This window comes from Anser anser (genome assembly GCF_964211835.1).
Source record: "Anser anser genome assembly, chromosome: 6".
NCBI lineage: Eukaryota > Metazoa > Chordata > Aves > Anseriformes > Anatidae > Anser > Anser anser.
This window is the reverse complement of record NC_139726.1, coordinates 30,738,887-30,760,359: the sequence shown is the minus strand read 5'-3', so window position 1 is coordinate 30,760,359 and position 21,473 is coordinate 30,738,887. Positions and strand designations below refer to the sequence as shown.

The window sequence follows — 21,473 nt, the reverse complement described above, 5'->3', positions numbered from 1 at the left end:
TCCAAAGCCTTCAAAATCAAGTCAGTGAATCTGTACAGCACATGTAATCCAACACATAACAAATATAAACTCATTTGCTAACTGTAGACAAACTGGTCAAATTTGTGGCAGTCAAAACCAAACGAATAAGCACTCTAATTCCCCTTAAGGACATTACACACCTTAACATTACCTTTTCAGTCAAGTTTTTCCACTGCTCTCAAGACATAAACATACCTTATTCATCAGTACAAAGGGCCACTTCTGCGCATCACTGCTCTAACCACAGTCTTGGCCATGGGGACAGAGGTTAACCAAATGAACCTCGGCAGGGAAATTATTAGCCCCAGTAGAAGAAGCATTTATACAGATACATCCCTGTTGGCTTTCCTGGGTGATGGATTTTTCTGTCCTCATTAAGGCATCATGTCCATTCTCAAATGTGCTAGACTTCTGGAAGTACACAGTGCAACGATATCTTTTCTTCCCGCTAGGAAAATACACAGCCTGATGGTGGCCAATGAACTTCAGCACACTATTACAGAAAGCTATACAGATATGCTATTTCCTGAATGCACCTTGCATCAATGTCCAATACTCCATTTACAGAATAACTCTAGCATCTATATACACTTAAAGCTTTGTTACCACATGGATTGACACTGTAAAAAAAAAAAAAAAAAAAACCAAGGTCATGACAGCAAGCACAAATTTAGTAGAATATTGTCACTACACTGTAACCTGCTTAAGAACTCAGATGAACCCATCACTCTGGTGTCACTTGACCAACTGGGTCCATTCAATGCAGTTACCTCAAAGGAAAACACTGCCAATATGGACCATAAAACTTAAAACTTATGAGATTCCTGTTGATACCTTATTAAAAAAGAATGCTGTATACACTGTCCACAGGTTCTGTGATAAAAAAAGACTGAATCAAGCCAGAACACACACTTTCATGGATGTATTTCAGCGGTTACATATTTCTGCGTCCATTAGTAAAAAAAAAAAAAACAAAAAAAAAACCAGTGAGTTTACCTTGCACATCAGGAGCTCAGTTGTGACCTGCATTAACAAAGTTGGACTTACACTCACGTTTGCTAGGGGCATGTTCCAGACTGACCAATTATACAAAGGCAGCAAAATATTCGCCTTATATAAACCTTGTATTGCCAAATTATTCGTAAAGCATACATAGTAAAAACATCAGGTGAAAATGCTAAATGACAGCATAGGAAGAATAAAGCGGATTTTTTTCTCATTGACAAGTAACCCAGTCATAACGGATTCAATGTTTTTCTGCTCTCTAGATGTAACAGGACACCCTCCAAGAAAAATCATCTCTAACCTCTGCTTGAGGAGAAAATGAAGGTGGCAAGTACTACATCTAAAACAGATGAGATTGCCACAGCTTCAGGGAGCCTAAGAACTGTTGGAATAAACCAAACCTTGATCAAAAACAGAGATTACATACTCTGTGACAGAACACAGCCACTCTCTGCACCTTCTGTTGCTGGGGAAAGAAGGGAAAAGTGCATTTCTGCAGAAATACAGGAGTCATGGAAGATTCTCTAGTCAGGACACATTTTTTCTTCGCCCACTTGTGTACAATTTTGTTCTTGAAAGACCTATTATTTCAGTCTTTCATCTAAAACCACTATAGGTGGGAATCCAATTTATTCAAGGGATCTTGGTCGTATACAGGCACACATCCAAAGATGGATTGAAGATGAAACTGTTTAGTCCTTGCCTCAGCAAAAGCTAGAAAGCTTTGATTGCATTGCCATGGAATACAAATTTTACACTAGATTTCAAACTTAGGTCCAGATAAATGACTCCGGAGATTTCAGTATGTCTAGCCCTCCACAATAAGGGAAAGTAATCCTGACAATTTAACCTCATCCTTTGGGACATATTAAGAAATTGCCCATCTAAAGAGTTTTTACCTTTTCCCTGTTATGAAAAAGAGGAGGAAAAAGCAGAACTGTCTTATTAGACCTATCAAAGACTAATCACCAAGACAACTTTGAGACAACTTGGCTAAAATAAGCTGGCACATAGAAAAAAATCATCTCAGAAAAAACATTAACGACTTTCAATTAACAAAATGTGACAGTAGGCTTCAATTCTACAGTTACAGCAACTGCTTTACTATTTGGAAAATCTAAACAATAAAGTCTGAAATAGAAATTTTAAGAGATCTTAGGAAGAGATAAAAGTAGGCTCAACAAAAACTAATAGGAATATAAATAAGGTCTTGTGAGGATAAAGAAAGGAAGAGGAAGTATGCTAACAGATGCACTGAAACTTAACACGTGAAGCCTGGAGAATGCCCTTTCATATACATGTTTACTGTGCACATGAAAGAAGGGGAATGCAAATATATATAAATTGTTTATTTTAAATAAACATTAGAGATTAGAAATAACTGTGTAAATAAGAAAGCATCATGATGTATGCTCCAATGGTATCAAATAATTTTCACTTCTTAGTTTATGTTTTGCAAATTACATGAAAAAGCAGAACGAAAAACTGACTAAGCAATATAGTCTCTTCTTCAATCAAATGTGCAAAATATAACAAAACATTTCATCCTAAATGACCCCCACTATAAATAAGATAATGGTGCCCTACTATTTAGTGCTTACCATAATCAGTTCTCATATACAGTAAAATAATGGATGATTAAGCAGACTGTGCTTTCCTTTTAATAGTTTAATTTACATATTTAGACAATCTCGCTGTAGTAAAAACTTTATAGAGGCCTAATGCACACATAAATAATGCATCTTTACAAGTTTGCAACAGGTAGCAGGGAGCAGGCTTGTATGCTAGCCATAACTGAGCTGCAATTTAGCAGTATGCTAAGCTCCATACCCTTCTCAGGTGTAACACATCTCCTAGGGGAACAACACTGCTGCACCATTAAACACATTTCTTTGGGCAGCACTCCACGCGTATAATGATTTGGGGGCTGACTTTACATGGTACCACTCAATACTCATCCAAGCAATATTTTAACACTCAGAGCATGGAAGGCGTGGCATTTAAGGTCCCTCTCTATCATGGTGGAGTACATGTAGCACATGCACACGTGGAAAAGTGCTGGCACACGTGGCAAGGACATGTTGCCATTTCAGTTCCCTCTCACCGAACTCAAACAGCTGAATTCCAGGAGAGCCGGCAAGGCATCAAGTGCCATGTTGTTTTCCGATGTTTACAACAGTGTAAACTTTGCAAAGGAAATTGACACATCTCCAGGCAACCACTCGACAGGTTATCAGGTGCAGAGCTACTTCACACTGAGGTTTTCTGGTGCATCTTGAACTGAGGTGGAATACACTGAAGCCTTCATTAATTAACACTTCTTCCTCTCACAACAACTCAATCTACCTCTTGAAGCATTCAGAAAGACCGGAAGCTGAACAATCCTCAGTGATATCCTTGGGTTTGAAAATAAATTTTTTGCACGCATTCTGTATTGCTCTGAAAGCCGACATACGGATGTGAAGTACTTATACCAAGGGTTATTGACCCTGACTATCAAAAGTTTCCAGGGAAAACCCTCAACCTGACATTATAAAGAAAAAAAAAAAAGCTAGACAGAAGGAAAACAAAAGCAGAACCTACTGCAAACACAAATGTGCTGGTTTTTTTTGTAATTGGAATAGGAAGCATTTCATTCTGTGAAACTACGGTGTGGAAATACATAGATACCTGAACACAGACATATCGGAGAACATTTTCTAGCAGGTAATGTAACCTAGGTGCTCGTCGCTTAGGACTACTGGACATGAGTATACACATCCAACCACACTAACAGCATTTCCACAGCTTGGAAATTTAAACTATGATATGGAGAAGCCCCTGTGTATATAAAGCCTTAGAATTTTCCCCAAGACACGCTAAGGGCTAGCCTAGGTAGGGTGACACTGTCTTGGTTTTGTTTTCTATAGCCTAAGTTCTTGACTGCATAATCATCTGGAGAGTTTGCACCGAAGTAATCCAACCATAGAAGGAGAAACATCTAATTTTATACGAAGTAATTTGTAAAACCACTACTTCTGAAAACCTTAACTCCTGTGCAGAATGCAAGTGGCAGTGCACTCTAATGATACCATTTTGATTCATGGGGGAAATCCTCACTGAAACATCATTACGTCAAAAGAGATGTTCTAAAGAACATGAGAATCTTCTTGTTAGGATCAGAGATGGTAAATTTTCCCCAAGATTATCTTAAACTCAGAACTGCAGCTGCAATGTTCTTTCAACTCTAGGATAAGAATTCAGCTCCCTTTCCTTAAACAAGGTCGCACTGACAAGTGTGGCACCAAGACAATAAGTGAAGCAGGATTATGGTCTAAGGCTGACATCAGTCTCAGAAGACAGACATCTTTGGTCAAAATTACCATTGCTTCTGTTAGAAAATTGCATCAGCTGGTAAAAGTGGCAAAGAATATTATTTCATACCTATTGAAAAAGATTTCAGGGATCCTTATCACAAAAGTTACCTTGATTTTCCCAAGTAATTCTTATCACTGGCAAGAAGTTTACTCTTTAGGTGAAGTACTCGCATATAATTCTGTATTTGCTGCTGGTATCCAAACTGTACTTGAGTGTGAACGTGGTGAGAACCTAGACGTTTCATGTCCTTAATCAAACAAGCTTCATCAACAAAAAGGGTTTAAGAAAATGCAGAACAGAAATGCACCTGGCTAAAACTGGGTTGTACAAAGTATCACCTATCTTCTTTAGAAAGTCTTGGAAAACTATGCAATCATCAGAGTAAAAGAGGTCTTCATTGGATCCAAGAATAAGATCGCTACTGGAAATGGTGCCATTCATTCTCTACAGTTCTGTTATAGTAACTTTCCTTCTTCACCACTGAATAGGATGGGTCCAAAGACAGCCTCTACAGAGAGCATAATTCATCTCAGTCCAGAAGTATGAACATACACAACTGTCTGGAGAAATTTGTTCAGGAAAAAAGCATTTCACACACTGGGCTAGTTCCAAGTACTTGTGGCAATGACCTGGTCAGAAAGAAAGTGTAGAGGAAACATTCTTAATGTCACATATGTCAAGAAATGGAAGAACTTCTTCCATATGAGGAGCTTGTTACTTCACCATGAGGTGCTGTGGTTCTTCAGAGGAGTCACAAGCCTTAGCACCTGCTACAGAAAGAGGGATCTGAATTTCAACACTGTATTGGGGCATAATCAGCAGAAGTGAGAGTCACAGTCTGAGGTTGGTATCTGGGCTGAGCTCAAGGCAGAACATCTCGCAGCAAAGAACTCTAAGAACAAACTGGCATCTGCATCTGTAGAGTTAACTCAATGGTCAAAGTTTCCAGTAGGGCACAAAAGGAGACCAGTAACTACAAGAACAGCAGAACCAGAAACTTCACCCTGTGGTATAAATCTAAACAGAGTGCTTCCAGAAGACATTGACATGTGAAATGAGAGGGGGAAAAAAAATAACTTTCCCATAGAGACAGAACAATTCTTCACTATACTGCTTTTGCCAAGAAGCAGACACACAGCATGGGAGAAGAGTCCATAGATAGAACAAAATGTCAAATGGGTTGCTGAAGACATAACCTTAGGAAACATTACTGGTTTATATTATTGAGTTCAGACTGAAAAAGATGCCAGAAAAGCTGGTGCGTATCAGACATTTCTGTCTGCTCCAGTGAGTATCAGGAAGCTAGGTCACAGTGCTGGCCGCAGACTGTAAGGGCCAGTACGATGGCCTTGTAAATTCATCTACCAAGAGAGAGCGCACAGTGGGAACACGATCTTCCTGGCTGCAAGGGTCTCAGATATGAGCAATGGAGCTTATATATACCCAAACTGTGAACATGTGCATAGCTTATCACTTGACAATAGAAAAAGATACTGAGGGAGGGTTATCACAGTGGAATATAAAAGTCAGTATTAATGTATGTGGGTAAAAAACTGTGCACGTTAGAAAATTTTGGTATTAGCCCAATGTTTCCCAAAATAACGCATCTATGGCATCAAGGCCACCAGATTTTCCTGTCATAAAGGCTTTTTTTTTTTTTTTTAAAGAGCATATCTACAAATCATTAGCAACATATACTGCTAGGCCATTAGAGGGAATCATTTCACTTGAGCATAACAGAGACAGGCAATTACAACCACACACAGTGGTAACAAATGTAAAATTCTAGTGTGCCAACCACTGTGATACACCAGATATTATTTCTCAGCATACAACTGAATGAGAACAATAACCAAAATCATTGTGAGGTAATTTTAAAAAGCAGTACAGCAAATCCTGCTACTGTAACAATTGGTCTACTCAGAGCAGCAGGCTGCTGGGCATAATCAGTACTATCAAAAATGGTTTTAAAGCCAAATTACTTCACCACAGCAGTTTCTTGAAACAAAGTCAAGACAATTAAAAAGTACTGCTTTAAACTACAGATCACTGATACCTTTCAAACATACCAACTACCTATCAGGCAAGAAAAAGAGCAATGGCATTAAATATAGTAGATGAAAAGCAACCTATCGGCTCCTTTTTCAGGCAAGCATTGATTTTAGCCTGTACCTGGCTGATATGTACAGCAGAAACCTGGGCAGAACACACAGATGAGTGACTTGGAGAGTTCGGTAGGGATTTGCAGGGTCCAATCGAGAGTTGCTGTTTCTTCCTTGTTGCGACAATCTTCTGAGCAACTGAAAGAAACAAAACACAGGGGCAGATAAGCTACAGACTACACTGAAAAATATGTTAAGTCAGAAATACACAGAATACACAAAATACTAAACAGGGCATGGCTACTAAGCAGTTTTTCCATTGTCAAAGGCTGCTCCGAAAACTGACTGCAATACATCCAATTAAGATGTCAGATGCTGGTTTTCTACAATATGCTCCACATGAGACTCCACCTCTGTTCTCCACATGGATGAAATTGCCCCTGAACTATCAATCCACCAGGTAAGCGCCACTAAACCAGTAACATCGAAGCAAAAGGGGAAAAGGCAGGCGTGCAAGTTACAAAACGCAATACCAGGAATTCATACAAGAAGCATGCTCACTAGCACAATCCAGTTTGAGTGCATTTCAGTGCTATTCACTAGCATGATCCTGGAAGGATCCTAGAAGGAGTCCTACATCACAGGACGGCGGTTTGGCAGGAAAGCTATTGCTCCCCTTTCCAAGCAGCACGCTGCAGTTTACAGTAAGGCTCGTACTCTGGGGCTGAGGAATAAGGTGGACCGTTCTGGATCACCAGCCAGGAGTTGGGAAACCAAAAGTAAGAAACATTTGAAACAAATGGCAATCAGAATAACAAAACAGAGAGGGTCCCTGACACAGAATACCTGGATTAGTGGTGCTGCACATTGCATCCAATTTAAACTAATTACAAAAAGAAGATATATCATAATTTCCAGTTTTAGCTTTTATTACTTAGCACTACTGGCACAGCTGGAAAAATGCCAGATTTATTTTGCAATTTAATGAGAAGTTTTCTACAACACCTAAAGGAAAGATTAGTATCTCCATATACAGGTTAGCACACTCGTAATAAAAAATGGAAACAGAGCTGATCTGAAATGCAGAAAAATCCATACACCTCTCCTGTAACTTTTCAATTTAAAAAAGTCCAACTATTTCAGAGACTCTGGAATTTCAGCTCATTCTGCTGTTAAGGCCTAGTTAAGATCTAAAGGCTCTCTTTAGGTCATCAATTTTTAAAAATAAAGTCCGTAGGCTGCATTTGTCACCCACCTTCTTGGCTCACAAATTAAAAATTAAATAAAAATTTCCATCTTCAGAAACAGAGACTAGTGTAATGGTTAATTAAAAACACTAACTAAATTTAGTAGTGCACATAGTGATCTTCATCAAGTGATTTTAGACTACACAAGTTTCATAAAGATTCTATAAATGACTAACTGAGGCAAAGGACGCAAGGCATGGGCAGCACCTTTTGTTCCACGTGGACAGTCGATACTTGGCAGCACAGCCCCACAAGATGTTACATGAACAGAAACAAGTAACCCTGAAGGAAAATGCAATGGATTCTAAAGGTACAATTCCTTTTACTCCTCCACATTTGACAAACAGGTTATTCTCAAAGTCATCAATCTACAGGAAAACGGAAAGACAGTAGCATGCACTGTGCCACTGGATGTGGTGCGGTGGCATGTTTAGGCTACAATACACAGGTTTTCCCCACGCAATTACAAAAAAGTAATGGATGGTGCATGCAGTTGTTCTTCTGTGCCGATAAGTAACAGCAAGTTCTGCCTTCCTTACCACAAGGGATACTGCTCAGATCTTCCTATACTTGGAAAGTTGCATGTTGTAATTTAGATGTTATTTTTGAAACAACTATCTACTGGCACACAGAGGAAAATCAGGATTTTCTGTGGACTATGTCTACTGAGGAGAGTTTAAGGGTTCCAAGCCACCTTAGGCAATGAGATATTAACTCCTGCCATGGTATATGGCACAGGACTGGCAGGTATAACTAAGCATGGACAGCGTAATGACAAGACAGATAACGGTAAGACTTAAATGTCAGGATATTTTCTATAACAAGGGGGTGAAAATTACGTTGCACACATTAAAACATTCAAATATTTCAAGATCAAAAAATCTTTTCCAATCTAAGAATCAGCTTTATTTAAATTCAGGACTGCTAGAGAATACTGAAACTTTAATTTGTATTAAGTACACCGGAACTTTAATTCAAACCAAACATACAAACAAATTCAAACCCCAACTTTCAAATTCCATCAAGCTTACAAACTGACGTTGGATCACATTACCACTTATTCATTACTCCAAAATCATGTCATCGGTTTATTTTTAATTGTACTAGAACTTTGCAAAGGAGTCCATAGTCACTTGGACTGTCACCACCAAAACAGGTCAGTGAGGCAGAACTACAATGACTTTGGCAAAGTTGCATAGAAACTTGCTGTGACTAAACTAATAATATTCAATCTGTATTATTCAGAGAATAAAGGAAGATAATTATGTAAATTCCATGATCGCTTTGACTCAATACATTGTAACATAAGCAGAGATATTGTTTAGCAGCATAAGCATACAATTTCTTCTCAAATATAATTTTAATAACACACTGGTCTGTGGGCTTATGTTTTTCATGTAAATGAATGATGGCATAATGATGATTTAGTGCGAATACATTGTATAAAAAATGGCTTGTATATATGAAGAAGCAGCTTCATTAGTTACATCCCACCTCCAATAGGCCCCTTATCATCCTGAAAGGATGATATTAATTAATTTATTTTCCCCTGCCATATTGATCATAACCTTCATCAGCTAATCATGTTTAAATTACAGAGGAATATCGTAGCACTCTGTCATTTCAGAACCATTGGTTTATTGATCTCAAGCCTGGAAAGCCATACATAAAAATATTTTAGACCACATTAGTGAATGCAGAGAGCAAACCTAAGGTCAGATTTTAACGTATGCACATAGATTTGTCATCACATGTGGTAAAGACCTAAATTAAGACCAAAACTGAATTAAAACCACACACAAATGAAAACTACCTTCTCAGCAAAAGCTTCCGTTCTCACATGGGAGAGGTAATTAGTCAAGGAAAATATTTATCTCTCATCTTCAATCTGAATATAGGTGTTTGCAGCATCACAGTAACAGACACAATGCAGTCTTGCCCAATTATTGCTCTAGAAAGTCAGTAAAAAAATCCACCACGACAGTCTGAACTCACCAACTCAAATGGGTTACTTGAATGCTAGCTGAAGTACCACAAAAGCAGACACTTTATTATTAGCTCCTTTCAGTGTCATTTGAACAGAAATGCAGATTTTGGCTGCAAAGGAGAGTTCCTGCTTACTAGAGGAGGAAGATGGGACATTCAGCTGCACAGTTCACCCTAGCTCAAACTGCAAAGCTCATAAACACATAAGACACAAAGGATGCAAGATGAATTCAACAGCTGAGCCAAGATTTTTTTTAAAAAGTCAAAATAGAATTATGTAGATTAGCATATAGCTAGAAATGTGAAGAGCAACCCACAAAGCAGCTGGAAACTGTACTCCAAAGCTTACACAGAGCAACACAAAGGGTAAATTATCCTGTGTGCTGCAAAAATGGTAAAATTACAGTGGAAGATCTAACATTACCTTCTTAAAATTGCGTTACAAATTCTAAAATAGACCATTCTTATCCTCAAATTTCATAGCCTTTCCCTGTTAGAAAGATGACATGCCCCCTAATGGAAATCCCCACCTGAGCTGCCAAACCTTCCCAATTCTTCCTCCATTTCGGCAACAAGCCTAATGTGCCCCACCAGAGCACGATTCTTCCTGCCTCTCCCCCTCCTTCATTAGGCAACTCGCTCTCCTTTGAGACACCAAACAGTTTTTGCTTCTTTCAGTGCAGTCATGTAGCTGTCACTCCATAATTAGACTGCATTCAATATTCAAGTGCTCGCGGCTACTTGCCCTTGGATATTACGGGGATAGGAGCTTCTGAAGTACCTAAAGGAGTACCCTGACCCTTCAAAGTTTGCAACATATGAAAGACGTGACTGATCATCTGTGGGGCAATTGCCGGACTGTCAAAAGACCTACTGTGCTCTTTCTAAAGCTACCTTGAGAGAAGAGATGAAACCTAAATCTTGCCTATCAGAAGTCAACAAAAGGGGTTCAGCATACATCTCCTCAGCAGTGCTGCTGCAAAATCACATTTTCTACATCTTCTATTCTAGAGAAAAAAGCCCTGAAATACACAAAACTTAAAATGGCTGGCACTAAAAACCCCACAGACCTGCTAACTCCTGCTGCTGAGATCTTCAGACACAGTAGTCAGCGAGGAAAAAAACACAGTTAAATGGTTGTGTAGCAAGAGAAATACACCATAATTACAGGAACACTGGATCCAGAGAACAGTCGAGCTATATTGCCCGTTCGGCCTCCAAACCTGTTTCTGTTATTACGTCTTTGTTAGGACTCAAAGTGACAACTCATTAGCCACTCAGTGCTAGGAAAAATCCTTAAACCAACACACTTTGTTTCCACAACTGCAACTATAAATAGGTTCACACTGGACTTGTGAGCATCTTTGTCGGAGTATTCCTAGACAAGGAAATGTCCACAAGCATGATTTTTTCTTCCCCAACAGCAGCAACAACAAAACAGTTTAGGCAACCAAGTGGCTGTGTGGGACCTCAGCTGAAAACATACAGTAAGAATCGTTCTTCAAGAATGCCTGATGTAAGCTGTGGATACACACAAATTCTTACTGTTAACAGAAGCTAACCTGTGTACATCATTAACCAGTTTAAGACAATGTATCTTCAGATTAACGTTGAAGTGCCTGTAATTGAAACATCATCCAGAGAAAGCCAGGCAATTTAAAAAAAAAAAAAAAGCTGTTCTACAAAGCAAATAGAGAAAGGAAAGCAGAAATATTTTTGCCCTGGAGCTTTCAGGTGTCATCTCATCCAAAAGATTATTCAGCACTTCTGAATTTAATATAAATATATTTGCTACGGGATGGTTCTAAACCAAATCAATACCAACTTAATCTGTGTGGCAGGTACCAAAAATAATCAAGACAAACATTTTAACTTTTTTTTTTTTTAAATCAACTGTATTCTCTGTGCTTTCACATACTCAAACTATCAGAGATGTTACTGTAAGCCATCTATCTAGATATGACAAGCTGAACAAAATGTATTTGGGAAGTAGAGAACTTTTCTGCAAATAAACAGGGATATGCCAAGAATATTTAGAATTACGAATGAGGAGAATTGATATTTAGCAAATATTTGGTCGTTAGGGAAGACCGATGCCTCTCTGTTGTACATGTACATTTAATCACAAACTAGAATGACTTGAATGTGTGTTCTGCTGTAAGGTTTAGTTAATCAAAAGCATGTGAAACTCCTGATCTGCGAGATGAATAAAATGTTCAAGTTTGGATAGAAAGCTCTCGACTTGAATGCCTCTTCTTCTATGCCTGACCTAGCTCACCAAAACAAAACGAACCTTCCCACCCCCTGCCACTTTCATCTCAAACACTACTTTTTGTTAGTCAAACTGCTCCTTTGTAAGCAGCTCCTACTAACTCCGCAGCGGCTCATTTATTTCATCTTGATTGGAAGGACAGCCATGCTAAGCAGGAGAGCTTGGTGCTACAGCAGCCCGTGAGCCATAAAGCACCGCTCAGTGCCAGCGCGCTCCCTGTGGCCCCGCAGATCTGCATGCGGACCACTGCCGCTTCCTCCCCTGCCCCATCCACGCACTCTGAAGTTATTTGCTGTCGGAGAGGAAACTTGGAGCAATTCTGACAGCAGCCAAATGAAGCTGACCAATTCCTCTCTCTGCAGTACGGAGGTGGTGGGGGTACGGGTGAGCACCACCCAGCTGAACGCACTCGAGGCGGGCACCTCAGGTCACCCCCTCTCCCCGAAACCAAGAACTGTGCCTCCATAATGAACCAACTCCTCATTGTGCTCAATTTCTGAGCTAATCACCATTAGAAACACTGTTGCCAGAGTAACTGATCTGACAGAGCTGTCTTTCACTGGTTCAAAGGGCCGTTCATATGTCAACTTCTTGTGCAGCATCAGGCTGCTTTGGCAGGGGCAGCTGGGTCTCTAAAATCTCATTAGCGCAGCTTCATTCAAGTATAAGGACAAGAAAGTCAGAGGCCTGAGGGAAAAATGCTCCTTACAAGAAGTTCAAGATACAAGGTACGACCGTCTCATCTAGCTCCACCTCCTAAAACTTAAAATACAAAGATAGCTCTGCACTGCACAATGGATCCGTTTAGGGAAATCTCATCGAGCCTGAGAACTGCTCTCTGCCTGTTTTTAAGGCAGGTCCTGGAAAACGTCCAGAGGTATCAACAATTTGGTCGCTGCTCCCTTGCCCAGAAGGCTGTGAATAGGGTTACCGCTGCGCCTTTTACGCTGCTTTTTACTAAGGAATGCTCGAAATAATGAAAGGGAAGACTCCAGGCACACACTACCTGTAAAACTTGGTGATACTTAGCATTTAACACTTTTAGAAAAGCATCATGTGTTTAGAGGAGACGAAAACAGTCTTCTCAAATTACCACTAATTTAAATAAAAATTGGTTTCCCATAAAATCGCATCCAAGACTATTTATTTTCAGAGTCTCAGTATGAGAAAACACTGGACTCAGTTAAAACCTGAATCATGCAAAAGACGGGAATACATGAATTGTGCACTAAATTTTCTTCCACTTACTGAAAAAAACAGCTTTCAGCTGAAGTTGGAATGCTCACGGCTGACTGAAAAACAACAGAAAGGACGAACAACCTATTTTTTACTACTGGGAAAAACTGTGGAGTTTACACAAAGCTTACCCCCCTCCCCTGCACGCACACAGAGCATTTTGAATGAAACATTCATGGCAATTACTGATTTGGCTGCTTTTGCAGACCACGATGAGACCTCTGCCTACAAAAAGCAAAGTCTATTAGCCTTAATGCAACCGGTGCCAAAGATGGCTCTTGATAAGATGATGATTTATTAGGAAGGCCAAGCCGTACATGCACTACACTGAATCTTTCAAAAGGGCATGCTCTCCTTATTATCAAAGGCCACCGTGATATTTTTAAGTAAGAGAAAATGAATGCTTCATCACCGGGCTTACATAAGAAATCTGATTCTCTGTTTAAATGCATTTTTCACAATCTTCCCATGAGCACAAGGTCAAAATATTTGTTTAGTGCTTAAAATTCCAAGAGAGGGAAACAGGCTCAGAAACACCACAAAATTTGTCGCCATCCATTTTTGGACACCAAGCATGAAGACAACTGGGAACTCCCGCACCCTGCTTGATCCAGCACTGCTGGCATCCCTACTCTTCACTTGCTCCCTCCCCTGCCAGATTTCAGGCTTTGTAAATTGCATCGTAGTGAGTCTGACGTTATTCATGCATGTCCTGGTGTTCAACATCTGCCATACAGAAGCTAAAAGACCCCTGCAAGTCCTTCTGACTAAGAGGCGTGAGAGAACACACTCTTTTCATGTCCAGTACTTAACACTGTCCTTGTCACTGCCTCAGTCTTGTTCATCAATTAACACTTCCATGGACTAATCCTTTTAAAAGGTATTTTATGACACCAGCAGTGGTCACCATAGTTTATTACTGTAATTCCTACAGAACAGAAAAAAACAATACAGCAAAAAGTATCCTAGCCAACATCTCCAGGCAACAATATGAACATCAGGAAACAAAAAACATTAGATGTATTTAAACCAACTCCTACAGAAGTCATGGGTCCTATAAAAAAATCTCTAGCGGGACCTCGTAGGGAGAAAGGAGGACAGAGAAAGTGGAAGTGACACAACTAGCTGTGGTGGTTCAACACCAGTGGGTAGCTCAGCACCACCACACCACTCTCTTGTTCACCTTCCTCAAAGATCAAGGGAAGAAAATATAATGAGAGAGGGCTCAAGGGTCGAGGCACAGACGGGGAGATCCCTCACCAGCTCCCGTCATGGGGTGCTCGCTGCCCGGCTCTGTCCAAGCAAACCAGAGCCGCCTTCCCCAGCCGCCCTCGCCCTCCTCCACCTGCTGCCCCCAGCGAGCGGCGCAGGGCAGAGGGCGATGGATGGCGGCTGAGGCCAGGCCCTGGGACGTGGCTCCGCTGCTCCTTGGTGCTTGCTGCCTGCCCCTGCTCTGGCCTGGGGCCTTCCCCACGTGGCCACGTCCACCTGCTGTGCCTGGGCTCCTCTCCACTGGCTGCGGTGTGGAGACCTGCCCTGCCATGGGACCCGTGGGCGGCAGGGGGACAGCCTGCTCCACCGGGGCCTCTCTCCTGCCCTCCTTCTGCACCGACCTCGCAGGCTGGAGCTGGCTCTGCTCTCACACGGGGCAGCGCCGGGGCCCTGTGCACAGAGGCTTCCCTGCAGCCCCCTTTACCAAAACCTCACCACAAGCACACAGCTATACACTAGTATAACTGGCACGTCAATAAATCGCATTTCAGATGAATAAACTTAATCTGCTTCTGCCCATAAGCCCCGCTGATGACAGTTTACTTGTTTCTTGTGAAAAGCACAACCTCAGAAATACACTATGGGAATTTAAGACAGCTAGCAGCTTATATATTTACAGTAGCTCTGTTTTAGCTTAATATTCCATGTTCATAATAAATGTGTTCAATAAAAATAAATTTATTCCACAATTACATATTACAGGACAGCGGTAATACCTGCCAGAGCAAGCACTAACCACAAATGCTTTTCAATGGGAAGCATAAAGATAAGCATCCACTTTTAAAGCCATTGGACCTGTTATTTTAATTCCGTTCAATTTCCAGGCTAGACAACTTTTACACTTCTTCCTTTAAAAGGAGAGGGACGGACATGGGCATCACATGCTCACAGTACTGCTGCATGCCAAGAGGAACGTACGCCTCCCTGTCCTGCTGAGGAGCCTCCCATTTCTCGTTAATGTATAAAAAAGGCCCTAAGCCTTATTCTCAGAACTCTCATCCGTTTATTTCAAATGACAATTGATCTGTTTCATATAATGTTAGCATTCAATTTATTATGGTCTTCCTGTGTGCAAGCATGTAAAATGTAAAGCCAAGGCAAGTCAGTGTACAAGAACAGTACACAACACAGTATGCAACTGCACGAGATGCTGCCTTGAGCAGCAAAATCAGGTTAAGAACTTTTTAACCAAGATCTTTCAGTGGTCCATGGTCCAACAATAAGCTGTATCAGCATGGCTAAAGTGCACCACACAGCCAGAAATGTCTCAAGCTGTTTTCCGCTCTAGAAACAGTGCCTTGCAAAGTCATACCCAAACACATGAATTACTATTCTGCTCTGTACACAAACCCATTTAACCTGCTAGCAGACTATGGCGATGCTTGCCAGGATAAGCTCTATTTCACAGCACAGGGTGACCAACAAGGGTGGGAAAATTAAATGTACAGGTACCTTCATCACACACAGCAAGAAAGGAGTCACTCTGATGGAAAAAACTGTACTGCATGACACCAAAATGCATTAGAAAGTTTTACAGGACAAAATTCTTGGCAACCAAATCTGTACCTAAAAAAAAAAAGCGATTACATACACAATACCTGACTTTTAATAAGACACACCTCACTTTGAAGCACTGGATAGTCACATTAACCAGATCGCTTTTGTTCTTGTACTGTTTTGTTCTTGAATTTATTTTGCATTACAATTTGTCAAGCACCCACGCACAACCTATAAAGGAAAGCACATCACAGCCTTTTGGTTACCTTCTTCTGGCTTCCTTCTGCCTCAGGAAGCAAAGCATTTAACGAGACAGCCCTCTTCCCTGGCAAGCAGGTATTCCCTTTATCTCATTTCATTAAAACAAATTCATCTTCATTTATGTCCCAATTACCTTGTAGGGCTGTTAATTTGCTGGAAATGAAGCTATTGTGTAATCGCTGTTATTACTTGGGGGATTTAAATGCTGACTGTAATAAACAGTTACCTTCAGGACAGAACAAAGTCAACAGTATTAACGTTAATTATGGAATAAAAAATGGCAGCCAAGTATACAGCAATAAAGCTAGAAATATAGCTTCTGTGAAACATGAACAATGTCAGCAGGATACAAGACAACTAGTGCTATATACTTCGCTTATCTGTATCAGTCCACTTGTAATGCGTGATGGCTGAAACACTTCAAGCTATGCACAGTCATTGGACATAACAATTATAAAAATTTCTAAGGGCAATAGGAAGAACCATTCAAAATGAGATTCTCAAATTAAGCACGTGTACAAACACTCTGCAATGCTTCACCTTTGAAAATATTAATGTTGAGTAAGTGCACCATGAAGGATTCTGCCAAAAGTGTTGTGCTCACCCATATGTGACAAGACCCCGGGCTGATACGAGTACATCTAAATTAATACCTTGAACAGAGTTACACTGACCAAATTATTTTTCATGTTTAGGTTATCCTGCTAATATAACTTTGCCCATAACAATACACTTTTGCTCATATAACTACATTTCCAATATCACTACACCGCAGAAGTCGCTTGTTCTTTTGGTGGTGGAGGTGATTTTGTTTGTTTAAATGGAGATTTGGGTTTGGAACTAGCCAGGTAAGTACACCCACAAGATAAAGCACTGGGGTTAGAACTTAGCATTTACTAAGAAATTTCAGTCACAGTAATTTGAACTGCTGGAATAGTTCAGTGGCAAAGCCCCAGCATCGTACAGAGTTCCACGTGCAACCTTGAGGTGTGAAGGATGGATTTAGAATAAGAAATTACAAAGAGAAGTTGATAGTTTTACTACACATATTAGACTGGCTCCTCAAAAGATCTTGAAGTTGCATCTTATCACTAAAACCAGATTCTTTCACCCTACCAAAATATTTTTTTCTACCTACACACATCCAAATAGTTCCCAAGAACTACACAGCTATGTCATGAGTTAAGTGAATAGAACACACATGTATGACCTAATGAATTTTATACCACAAAACACCATTTTATGTTCAACACCGTTAAACATTTTCAGCTACAATGGGCTAATGTTATTTTTTCTAGAAAATTATAATAGAATTCCCCTTCAAATAAATGTAACACTGCACTTTAATGCTACTTTGATTTTTTTGTTTGATGCTATCATTGAAATTCATGTTCTAGCTCTGGCTCTGTTCTTGTTTTACCTGGTATAAAAATACAGTTATAAATAAGTCTTAGAATTAAATATCTCTAATCAATGGCAATATACATGTAATTTTTATTTACATATGTAACTATGATTATCGCTGCATATCACTTATTCATAAATTTGATGCAGATCGCTGTCTCCCAAGATAAGGTAAGCAAATATGCCAATAAATCTGGTAGACAATCTGGAAAGCATCTGGCATCTGAAGAAATCAAAAAAATAAACTTAAGTTTGCCTCAATACACAAACTGTGTTGCCAGTAAAAGCATATGGCTTCAGGATTTATTAAGGCAAACACTGCCAGACTTCTGGGTTAAGAATTTTGCACATGGATTTACCTAATCTGTAAATCATGAAGCTCTGTTTATCCATTACAATGGGACCAAGTCATAAATCCTGTTATTTCCACTCAGAGTTACAATTTTAAAGAAAAGTTTAAGAAATGTTAGAACACAAGAATAAGGAAACAACTTAGAAAACAGCATATTGGAATACAACGATGTCAAATTAAGGTTTCATTAAATATCCATAAATATTTGGTTTTTGAATCACAGAATATAATAATATACAACGATACTGTGCTTACGAGTTTTGGCACATGACAAAATTTCGTATTTACCTTTTGCTTCATGAAAAGCTTATTTCTTGTGGCGCGCTATTAAACTATAGCTTTAACAGATGAACCTTTGTACTCGCCAAAGATTAATACACATCCAATAAGGTCACTAACAGCACACAGCCAAGGACATAAAATGACAGAAAGCTCTGGATTTCATTAGGAAGACTGAGATATGTCTATCACTTATAGAAGTAAATAAACCTGTTCATATTTACTATATCAAATAAATTCAACTTAACTTGTGCCTCATTTCAGAGAGTATTATTCCTTGACCTGTGAAAAGGTTTTCATTGCTACCAAAACCAAAGGCCTGTCATTAGAATAATCAATGATTTTTTTTTAAACTACCAAAATGATTTGAAATAGTTTCCTAAAAAGAGGAAGCCTGTGAATCCAAAGGTGCACGCACGCCTCGTGCTCACAGAGCTGTATGGTCCCAAAACAAGGGCTGCGTACCAAGCATGGAGGAGTGGAAAATGCAGTTTGCAGATGCATCATTTCCGTTCACAAAGTGTGAAGGATCACAGCGGTCATAAAGCCAGCTTGTTCATAAGCAAGACGAGCCTGTTACATTTGGGTATTATCTAGTTAACCAACAAAGACTTAAGACGTTGCATTGGCATTCTGTTGAAACTTCCTTATGCTCTTCAAAATTAATTTTCAACAAGTATCTAGATGAAATAACCCATAGAGGTGGCTCTGTCATGAAGAACTTGGTTCTCTGTTGGTTCCTTATGCTTTTAATATCAAACTTCACACATGCAGAGAAATAGTAATGCATATATTTAATCAAAACCAGCATTTTGTCTCCTAAAATTGTTATTTTTATCCCTTTTTCCAACCATAGCAAGCTTTACCCGTCACTTTGTGATGCAAGGATGATGATATTATTCTAAATGGCGTCTTGATGAATAAAACCATAGAACTGATGGAACATTTCAGTTCTATAGTGACTTGTCAAAATTCATTGCAGGCTATTTCTGCCTTCCCCTGCCCTCCTGGCACTTCTGGTAGACACAATCTCCATTCATACGGCAGACTGAATACCACAAAAATGATTATTCACAAGTAGGGGAGTGATCCATGCTTTAATTAGAAGTATCCGGGCATGTCAGACAACCACAAAACAAACAAATAAACAAACCTAAGACAGCAACAAAAACCAAACAACTTTAACTTTCCGTTTCAACCCAGCTTCTGGGGTACATCAAAGATTTCATGTTCCCATGGCATTCGTCGGTTCTAAAATTATGGAAACATCAGCAACAAGACCCTACATCCCCAAGCCACTTTATTTCCACACAAATTTGCACAAAGATTATTTCCCTCACTTTGAATATGGAATTTCTTCCTTGAGATGTGAATATTCTCAGAAGGAAAAAGAAAAAAAAATAGGTATCATCTCTCATGCAGGGTATTTCCAGCTTGCTGTCTTAAAGATCAACAACTCGCTGTTTTCAAAATGTGTAACATCTTAAAATGAAGTAAGCTTGATGGCTTTTAGAACAATAGATTATACCACACATTTGTTAACCCTCACTAACAGAATTTTTCAGAATAAAAATCTGAGGGACTCTTACGACATTCAAACTTCATTACTACAGTACTGATGCAACTACAGCCAAATGAAAATCTCCCATGTAAAACGGAGTTGTAATATAATAACATACACAAACAAGTGAATACAACTGCACCAGCATCCAAGAAGATGTGCACCAGCACTTGCATCACGTCTTCTGAAGCACAAGTACGTCATTCACCATTAATATCCAGAAATAGCACAATATTCTTGTACTTTAAAGAAAAAAACTTCTCAAAACAGCCCAAATAACATGCCTCAAAATCTATCTCTTAGACACACTAATTCCTATTAAAAAATAGTACCTTTTGCCTTAAATTTGCTGGTTTAAGGGTTAATCTTATTGTTCCTAAGACTGTTGATGAACTCTCAGGTGAAATAATCCCATATCAAAATGATCTCAATAAGTCCAAAACTAGATAAAAAGTCATTTATTCTATACTAAAGGCTAAATTCTTCGCTTGTTTTTGTGGCATTTATGTACAAGCAATTGTCAAAATCTGTACTCCAGAGCAGAAGCATCAGAGCTTTTTACATAAATCTCACAAAACATATAAGCCCCCCCACCTTCGCACTTTAATCATTTGCTAACAGTTACAATAAGGTTGTATTAAAAATTTAAACTGCCCTACTTAATGCAATTTACCTTCAAAGGTCCATTTCCAGAGAATGAATTTGAATGATATAAATGTCGAACACTTGATCAGATTTATTGCACCGAAGAATATTTCTCTTGATACAGATATGACGAGTGAAGGCTAATGACTTCAGTTTTATTACTTTCTAAGCACTTAATGGGAAAATTTAGACATTTTCACAAGACTAAGCTTCAGCACGAATGGTACATTTACAAAATGACAGCACAGAAGACAGCTACGCAATCTCTTTAGAGATGACCAGTTCAACGGCATTATTAATAGAGAGAGAAATGGGAAGGATTTATCCAGGCGATTCTCCGCACAACAGCCAGAGCTGTGCGTCCCTCTGCTAACTGGAGAGGGGGACGATGCGCCTGAAACACTGACTACAGCCATGTCCCCGTACTGAATTGCAGCCAAAATGCACCATCCTCTAGGAGACACGTTTTGGGAAATGACAGCTGAATTCATACTCATATTGTAAAATTAGGAACGAAATGGATGCTCCTGTACGTACAAATCAGTTCCTACAGGCAGCTGCACAACTGTTATCTAAGCACTAGAAAATTATTAAACCAAAAGACAAAGCTACCAGCCTCCCACCTCTCTGTTACAACCATGTTTTCCATGACCATGAAAAGTACTTTCAAAATACTACAAAGCAAATGGTTTTAGTTGTCCAAGAAGATTTTTTTTTATTATTTTTTAAACTGAAAGACAGCTGGGAGTCCTCAGATTTCAATTAACATCTAGATACTTATCCAATCTATCACCAAGTGCTATAAATTTCCTATATTTCTCATTAGTTACACTATTGCACAGCTCAAATATAAATATACCTTTCCGTAAGACTGTAAATTATGATGCCTAAGACACAAGCAACCATACCAGTCATCAGAAGAGGCATAAATGATGAGAGCAAGTCAATTGTATATATGCTGAACTGAAGCTGATTT

The 21,473-nt window shown here is 39.4% G+C and overlaps 1 protein-coding gene across 11 annotated transcripts in view; it reads right to left on the bottom strand.

The window, feature by feature from the left end:
• The window catches only part of AGAP1 (ArfGAP with GTPase domain, ankyrin repeat and PH domain 1), a 375,831-nt gene that overhangs the window by 197,424 nt on the left and 156,934 nt on the right, over window positions 1-21,473 (bottom strand). For all 11 annotated transcript variants that reach the window (XM_083841487.1, XM_083841488.1, XM_083841479.1 and 8 more), the window contains one exon: window positions 6,556-6,683. In XM_083841487.1, coding sequence (XP_083697613.1) covers window positions 6,556-6,683 — 128 coding nt within the window. The remainder of the gene's footprint in view (window positions 1-6,555; window positions 6,684-21,473) is intronic.